The 8,941-nt window shown below is 34.0% G+C and overlaps 1 protein-coding gene across 4 annotated transcripts in view; it reads right to left on the bottom strand.

The window, feature by feature from the left end:
• Ifi44l (interferon induced protein 44 like) overlaps positions 1-8,941 on the bottom strand; it is a 31,171-nt gene continuing 22,230 nt past the window's right edge. For 3 of the 4 annotated variants that reach the window (XM_077791255.1, XM_077791257.1, XM_026409754.2), the window contains 5 exons: positions 6,830-6,982; positions 4,889-5,060; positions 1,470-1,570; positions 966-1,140; positions 1-814 (listed from right to left, as the gene is read on the bottom strand). In XM_077791255.1, the coding sequence (XP_077647381.1) occupies positions 801-814; positions 966-1,140; positions 1,470-1,570; positions 4,889-5,060; positions 6,830-6,982 (615 nt within the window). In that variant the 3' untranslated portion in view covers positions 1-800. The remainder of the gene's footprint in view (positions 815-965; positions 1,141-1,469; positions 1,571-4,888; positions 5,061-6,829; positions 6,983-8,941) is intronic. The other variant, XM_077791256.1, reaches the window with a different exon arrangement.

Genomic DNA, 8,941 nt, shown 5'->3' with positions numbered 1-8,941 from the left:
TTTGGATACATGACTAGGATGGTTTGGAATTCAAATGAAATCAGGCACAGTTATCATTTGAGGAAGAAACTTTATTTTTTCACAGAAATAAAACACTAACTTGTTAAGAAATACAGGCTCTTTTTAATTTACATTAAATTATTTAGAGATTCATATTTTCATCCAGAGACAAGTAAAATACTTTCCCCCTGATATTTCCATTTGTTCTCTTCAGCCTTTCATTCTCTTTGCCTTCCCTTCTATATGGAGAAATATTTAAAGTAAATGTTACTCTGGAGAGGATAGGAGAGAAGAGTTATCACAGGTATGCTTGTGTATAATCAGGTACTATGCTAAGCTCTGTGAATACAAAGAGACAAAACCCAAACCCTGTTTCTCAAAGAACTCACTATATATAGAAAAGCAGGTATCTATCTAATCACTTTATAATCAGTATTCAATGTGATCAGAACTCATATCGTTACATAAAGTGCTGTAGATGAATAAGTAAGGATTTTGCCTGAGAAGGGTGAGAAAAGTGTCACAGATACTAAATTGTAAATGGTTCAGAAACATGGAGAGTAGTTTTGTGGCAGGACATATCTTGGGCCACCACTTCTCAAGGGTTGACCTTTGGGTTGGTCTGAGGAGTGACTGATCCTATCAGCCATCAGTTAGATGTTGTCTAGGGCAGAAGGCAAATCACGAGCAACAGCAGATGCTGAAGAAGGCCATGAACAGATGGACTGGGGCATCCCACTCTAGATTTGTGCCAAGGGTCAGAATCCAGGCAGCTAATTTCACTGGGAGAATTTAAACAATTATGAACTTTCATCTGAAAAGAAAACAAAGGAACAGAAATGAAGCATCTCTTCAAACACAACTGTCAGGACTAGTCAGGCCCCATCCACGCAATTGAAGTATAACTTAAGGTTTTTCAAAAAACACCAGTGCCTTACAAGAGGAACAGAAAGAGCCCGGCTTACCAGTTTCCTCAAGAGGCAAGTCCTCCAAGAAGTCGTCTGCAGCCCGCAGCATCTGCCTCAGTGCAGAGAGGATCAGAACGTCCTTCATAGGGTCCAGCTCCCGCTCTGAAGCATAATTTCTAACCATCAAGATATTAGAAAGAGGAATGCCTAGCATTTGGTTGATTAACATTACCTGTGGAAAAACGTATTTAAAAAGCATGTCATATTTGAAACTTGATTGGATTTTAAATAATATCCAAGAAACTGAAAAAGCCATAGCTTGATAGATTCTCTTCAGAATGTAATTATAATTTAGAAAATTATTGTTTTAAAAAAGTATAAAGTTGAATAAGCCAAGCAATGGATTCCAATCCTTTGCCTTTGGATATGTTGTGTGAACACACACACACACACACACACACACACACACACACACACACACACAAACACGCATACACACACACACAGAGTATGATTCTGATACTATTACTATAATATCCAATTACAAACAGCATTCTTCACCTGGTTCCAGGAAGTCATCTTTTTTGACATGTTTAGAAAGTTCTCTTGAAGAACTTCATCACAATCATTCACTTTAGTAAGTAAGGCTACACGTGCTACACCTGTATCAAACAGATAAATCTGTTATTTTATATCACAGACAGCAATATGTCAAACAGGTAATTAAATTGTGTGAAAGCCATTCTATGTAAGGTAATTTTAAGAACTGGAGAATGAAATAGTCCCAGTAAATCTCACTATGGAGCCTGAATTTTCTTCTCAAGGATAAATGCTTTTTCTTCCAACATGAAAGATCCACCTTTTTAAAAAAAATTTCTTACATACATGACAATAGTGGAGTGCATTACATTCATAATTATCCATTCACAGCACAATTTTTCTTAACTCTGTATATAGAGTATGCTCCTTTTAAATACAACTACATTTGCAATAATTGCAAAAATCTACTCTCCCATTCAAACTGTGTTCTAAAGTTGTCACAGGAGTAATAGTGCTTGCTGTACTCGGAGAACTAAAAAACAAACAAACAAACAAATAAACAAAAAAGAGAGAGAGATAGAGAGAAAGTGAGGAACACTGTGAGCATATACCAAAGCAAATGCCTTGATATCACAGCTCCAGTAAGAACCCACTACATTCTGCCTCAAACCAGAGACTGGAGAAATAATTCATACTTGGCTTCTAAACTTACCAAAGTTCTGTTTTGCTAGCAACTGCTTCCAAGGAAAAATGAATAAAATTAAGGTTTCCCAATATCAATCAAATTCAGGATGTCCTAAGACTCCTTTACCAGAGCTTTTAGAAATCTTGTATTTCTAATTCCTATTACTAAAATGACTGTCTTCACTTTAGTCTCTTTATGTAAGTCCCAGGTAAATAACTAGCAAAGTTAGCAAATTCTTTCCATTAAATGCAGCCAAAAAATTCTGGGCATTATGCATAAATCAACAACAGAAACTGAAAGGTGGAGAGAAGACACAAAGGCTAGAAAGGTTGGGAACAAAGAAACATTCCAGAGGTGGCTTCCGTAGGTTTTCTTTTCAACACATACATTCCAAATTCCCTGCTGGAGAAACCCACAACCAGGAAAGGTCAACTAGAACTGGAAAAAAAGAAAAGAAAAAAAAAAAAAAGAATCTGGTCTCTCTAGCCAGAGCTTTAAAAAAGGGCAACCTGGCAAGATGAGTACTTTCTTACAATGGCCACACTACTCCAGCTAAGTACTACAGAAATAACTTCAGCCCTACCCCATGCAACCACCTTAGTGATCTCAACAGAGGCTACTGGGGATTTTGGACATCCACCACACTAGCAATAATGAGTCATCCTCGTCTCTTTCTCTGGCAGTGTTGGGGGAGGCCAAGTGACAAGCTTCTGTGATGAAGGTCATATAAGAAGAAGTAACAAAGTGCCCTGCCCCCCAAGGGCCTCATGGGTTTTCCCCACTTCACTGGTGTTAAGAGGGTCTGCTAAAACACAAGGTCTAAGTAAGATCCAGAGCCCTGTAACATAATTTCTGAAGTATCCAAGATATAATTAAGAATTATTTCTCACATCATAAACCAGGAAAATTTCCACTTGAATGAGAAAAACTAAACAGAAGATCCTGAAACCTAATCAGATGAAAAATATTTTTTAATTATTTGGCTAGAAAGTTAAAGCACAATTTTAGACACACTTAACAATCAAATAGGAATGCACTTGAAACAAGTGAAAAATAGAAAGTCTTATCAAAGAAATAAAATATATGGAAAAGAACACAATGAAAATTATAGACATAAAATAATATATAGCCCAAAATGAGAAAACACACTGGATATGGTCAAAAGCAGAATAGAGAATACAAAAAATCAGAGGCTATAAAGATATATTGATAGAAGTTACCTACTCTAAAAAATAGCCAATAGAAACAAATAAATAAATACACAGTAGGATTATGAAAAAGGATCTAGAATTCATGTTTTCAGAGTCCCCAAAGAAGAGAGAAGGCACAGCTAAAAATAATGATAATGGAAAGAAAAATTGGCTGGGAGAAATTATTTGCAAACCATATATCTGACAGTGGACTCATATCTAGAACGTAGAGATCTCTTCAAACTCAACAGTAAGAAAAACAAAAACAAAACTCAATAAATAGTTCAACCTAAAAATAAGTAAAAGCCATGAAAAGATACTTTACTGAAGAAGAAATACAAAAGAAATAAGCATATAAAAGGCATTTGATGTCACTAGACAAATTATAATGAGATATTACTATATACCTATTAAAAGAGTTAACATTGTTTTAAAATTAGAAATAATATAAAATATTAGAAAAATGCAAATAATACTATTACAATACTAGTGGGAATATATATTGCTACAGTTTTACCTGAGAGTAACTTGGTAAATTTTTTAAAATCTAAATATACACTTACTATATTTTACTCAGCAATAATACCCTCAGGGATCCATGCCAGATAAATGAAAATATGTATCTACAAAAAAACATGTATGCTAATATTTATAGAACTTATATTTGCAAAAACTAAAACTGGAAGCCATCAAAATATCTTTTGATAGATAAGGGTTAAATAACTGTGGTATATCTACACAATGAAATATTAGTCAACAATAAAAAGAGTGAACAATAAATGCATGCAACATCTTGGATGGACTTCAAAGAATATTAGCCTAGTCAAAAAGGCTGACATAATATATGATTTCATTTACACAACAGTCTCAAATTGCAAAAGATAGTAGTGGTTGTTAATAGTTAAGCATGGTGAAGAAATAGATAGTATCATGAGGGAAATGTTTGTTTGTTTTGGTTATCAGGGATTTAACCCAGATGTTCTTAACCACTGAGCCACATCTCCCCCCCATTTTTTATTTAGAGACAGGGTCTTATCAAGTTATTTAGGGCTTCACTAAGTTGCTGGGGCTGGCTTTGTACTCACAATCCCCCTGTCTCAGGCTCCCAAACACTTGGATTACATGCGTACCCATGGTACCCAGCTGAGGGAAGTCTTTATTGTGATGGAATAATTCTGTATTCTGATTGTAGTGACAATTACATGAATCTACATGTGATAAAATAACATAGACCCATGCATGTACATTGTAATAATGTCAGTTTCCTGTTTTAGATCTTCCATATCTATAATCACATAGCCTGGGAAGATGACCTCCAATTAAGCCACAGGAAAATAACATCAGAAACAACTATAGCCAATGTAGTCTTTAAGTTCTTAAAATTTATGTATTTTAAGGCTTTCCTTAGGTCAAGCCTTTGAATGAGCTCTACGTACTATTGCCACCAAACCCAGGGCTCAGGAAATTGGGTAAAGGGTGCATGGAGCCTCTCTGTACTCTCTTTGCAACTTTCTGGACATATAAGTTATTCCAAAATGAAAAATTTTTGATATGATGAGACTCACCACATTTTAATACTTCTTCATGAATTTGTTTGAGCTTTGCTACCATTTCAGAGGAGAGACTCTTAATAGAGTTGATGTCTAAGACATAAGCCACACAGTGAATCCGGTCCTTCAGTGACGGAGAGGTGATAAAAGTAGGATGCTTGGGTGTGATTGGATTAAAGGGATTAAACTGTTATAGAGACATAAAATAACATTCAAAATTCAGCCTCCATCATTAAAAATCACCACCACTAACCTACAACCTGAAACTATCCCTCTGCTGCCCCAGCTACTCCTTCCCCACATCAATCATACCCCTTTCATTCCACTATGAACAAAATGTCATTATAATATCTTTCTTATACAAAAAGACCTTCATTCCTTTGTTAAAAATGATTATTAGGGCTGGGGATGTGGCTCAAGCAGTAGCGCGCTCGCCTGGCATGTGTGCGGCCCGGGTTCAATCCTCAGCACGACATACCAACAAAGATGTTGTGTCTGCCGAAAACTAAAAAATAAATATTAAAATTCTCTTTCCCTCTCTCTTTCTCTCTCTCTGTCTTTAAAAAAATATTTAAAAACTTAATGATTCTATGACTTTAAAAATAAATGATTATTATACACTGTATATATCGAAGTTAAGAATGCTTTAGAAAAAGCTAACTTAAAATTCTAGCCTCCAGAAATAAATGATATTAAAATTTGTTTTATACCATTTAAGACTCCTCTTTAAATATTTTACATGCTGAAATGGACTAAAGGATACAGATAAAAAGAGAGAAAATATATACTAAAAATGTCATTTTAACTAAAATGCTATAATTTCTTTGAATTTTGCAGAGGGAAAATAAACTGAAGTGAAACAAAAGAAATGTCAACTTTCAAATTAATGACTCCTTAACACAAGACAGTAATCTTTCTAATATTAAGAAAATGCATTAAAAATCACAGAAGTTTGGAAATGTGTCGGGTGTTGACTGTATTTCAATACTAGGCTGAACTGATTGATTCACTGCTACACAAAATTAGTTAGCATGCTCATACTTTCTCTCATCTCCCTGCTCTGTTCTCTTCCCTGAATCTTTAAATCTTCTTTTCCCTGACCAGATTGAGAGCTCACTGAGAAAATGAATTGTGTTTATTTAACTATGCTTTTTTCAGTAGCTGTCTTCATGTCTGGTAAAAAAAAAAAAAAAAAAAACGAGTTTTAATAAGTAATTTTTGAATGTCTAAATAAGAAGATAAAAGTTCCCGGTCAAGCACAACTGAGAGTCAATGGAGGTCACTGTTTAGAAACTATCATACCCAATACCAAAAGGAAATACAATAAAGGTTAACTTTTTGAGTGTTTGCAGTGTATAAGCTCACCTAATATTAGCCACCCTTTGAAGTGGACACTATTTCATATATTTAAAATGAAGACATGGAGAGACAAGTATGTTAACTTGTTTGTAGGAGCATATCTAATTAGCAGCAGAGCCAACCTTTGTATTTCTAGTATTTCTTTTTCTGTGCCTTTCACTTAGCATAATATCTTCTAGGTCTACCCATGTTGTCACAAATGACCTTTGTATATAGGTTTGTACTAGTAAATTCTAAGCACTTATGGTATAGTATTTCAAAATAATGTGGTTAATTGTTCAATATATTGCCTAGATGATCAAAAAAAAGAATAAGAAATTAAACTACAACTTTACTGTTGATTCACATAATTATAAAGAGTGATATAAACAATATCCCCATGACCTTTTCCTTGAATTGAGAGGAGAAAATTCTTGCCTTTCGGCTTTATTTCTCAATGGTATAGACAAGAACAGCAGTGACTCTGCTTTTCTTACATGTGTACTAACTCATCTAAAGTGGTCAATTGATATTGGAGTCACATTGTGACAGTTGAAATTGTCTTGTGGGGTAGTTATGAAAATGGTTTGAAATGGCTTATAATTGAAGAAATCTTACTTGGTATCTGTCAGGAACACAGCCTTTTAAGATGTAGGGTATGTCATCCACGCATAGTCCTTCATCATCTGTCTCATCCAACCCCATGGAATCACACAACATAAATGGAAGATATTGTCCATCTTTTCCATCTTTAACAGGATATATCCTATACTGTAAAGGAGTCACATTAACATTCATTTTTTAACTAATATTCAAGACAGAACAATAGAAAGAACAGATAGTGTTGAATGTTGTAACACAGTGGTCTTCAAATATTTTAGTCTCAGGACCCTTTCAAAGTCTTCAAAAAATACTAAGTATCTCCAATATGAGGTTCTATCTATAGATAATGGACATACTATGAATTAAAGTTTTAAAAAGTTAAGGTTTCTTTTTTAAAAAATAGATAAAATTATAAGTATTTATCCTGTACAACATAATGTTTTGAAGTATATATACATTGTGGAATGACTAAATTGACATATACATAGCCTCATATCATTATTTTTGTGATGAGAAATTTTACATCCCCTCTCTTAGCATTTTTAAGAATAAAATGTTATTGACTGTAGTCACCATGCTGTGCAACAGATCTCTTGAACTTATTTTTCCTAATTTAAACCTTATATCCTTTGGCCAACACACACATCCCTCAAACCTGTCAAACCAACCTGGCCCCTGGGAACCAACATTCTACTATCTACTTCCATGAAATCAACGTTTTTAGATTCCATATCTGAGATAATATAGTATTTCTTTTTCTGTGCCTTTCACTTAGCATAATGTCTTCTAGGTTTATCCACGTTGTCACAAATGACAGATTTTTCTCCTTTTTGATCCCTGAACCATATTCCATCACGTACGTGTACTATATCTTATTTCTGCATTCATCCACTGCTGTACACTTAAATTGATTTCACATCTTACCTATTGTGAATAATGCTGTAATAAATAAGGGAATACAGATGTCTCTTTAAGATATTGATTTCATTTCTTTTGACTGTACACACAGTAGTGGATTTGCTGGTCATATTGTAGTCCAATTTTTAGTTTTTTGTTTTTGTTTTTTTTAGGAAAACTCCACACTGTTATCAATAATGTCTGAACATTCCCACCAGCAAAGCACAAGTATTACTTTTTCTCATTTTTACCAACACTTGTTATTTTTTGTCTTTTATGATAGTAAGCATTCCAATATAGGTGAGGTAGTATCTCATTCTGGTTTTAATTTGTGTTTCCTTGATGATTAGTGATGCCAAGTACTTCTTCATATATCTGAGAATCATCTGTGTTTTCTTTATTAAGAAATACTGATTAAGGTCCCTTGCCCAATTTGTAAAGCAATGTTTTCTTGCCTTTGAGTTATTTGAGTTTCTTGGATAATTTGTATGTTAACTCTTTTTCAGAAGTATAATTGGCAAATAGTTCTCCCATTCTGTAGATCATGTCTTCAGTTTGTTGACTGTTGCCTTTGATATACAGAAGCTTTTTGGTCTGATGCAATTTCATTTGTCTATTTTTTTTATGTTGTCTGTGTTTTCGGTGTCACATCCCCCCCCCCAAAAAAAATGGCTATCCAAACCAATATTATGAAAGTTTCTCCCCAGGTTTTATTCTGGTAGTTTCATAGTTTGAGATAAAACATTTAAATCTTTAACCCAGTTAAAGTTCGATTTTTTATATGGTGTGTGAAAATGGTCAAACTTCAATTTTTTGCCTTGTTCATACAGTTTTTCTAATATGAATTATTGAAGAGACTGTCCTTTTTCTATTGTGTGCTTATGACACCTCTCTTGAAAATCACTGTATATTTCTATGTAGATTTATTACTGGGCTCTCTATTCTGTTCCATTGGTCTATGTGTTGGTTTTTATGCCAGTACCATGTTGTTTGGTTCACTATAAATCTGTATTGCATTTTTAAGTTAGGTAGTATGAGGCCTCTGGTTTTATTGTTTTCTCAAGATTGTTTGGCTACTTCAGATCTTTCATGATTCCATATGTATTTTAGATTTCTTAAATTTCTGTGAAGAATAAATGTGTCTAGGTTTATGTAACAAGGACTGCATTGAATCTGCATGTCATTTTGGGTAGTGTGGTATTTTAACAATATTAACTTTCCAATCATAAA

Source organism: Urocitellus parryii, chromosome 11, assembly GCF_045843805.1.
Source record: "Urocitellus parryii isolate mUroPar1 chromosome 11, mUroPar1.hap1, whole genome shotgun sequence".
NCBI lineage: Eukaryota > Metazoa > Chordata > Mammalia > Rodentia > Sciuridae > Urocitellus > Urocitellus parryii.
Note: the sequence above shows the minus strand (reverse complement) of the source record. Positions and strands in the feature narration are given on the sequence as shown.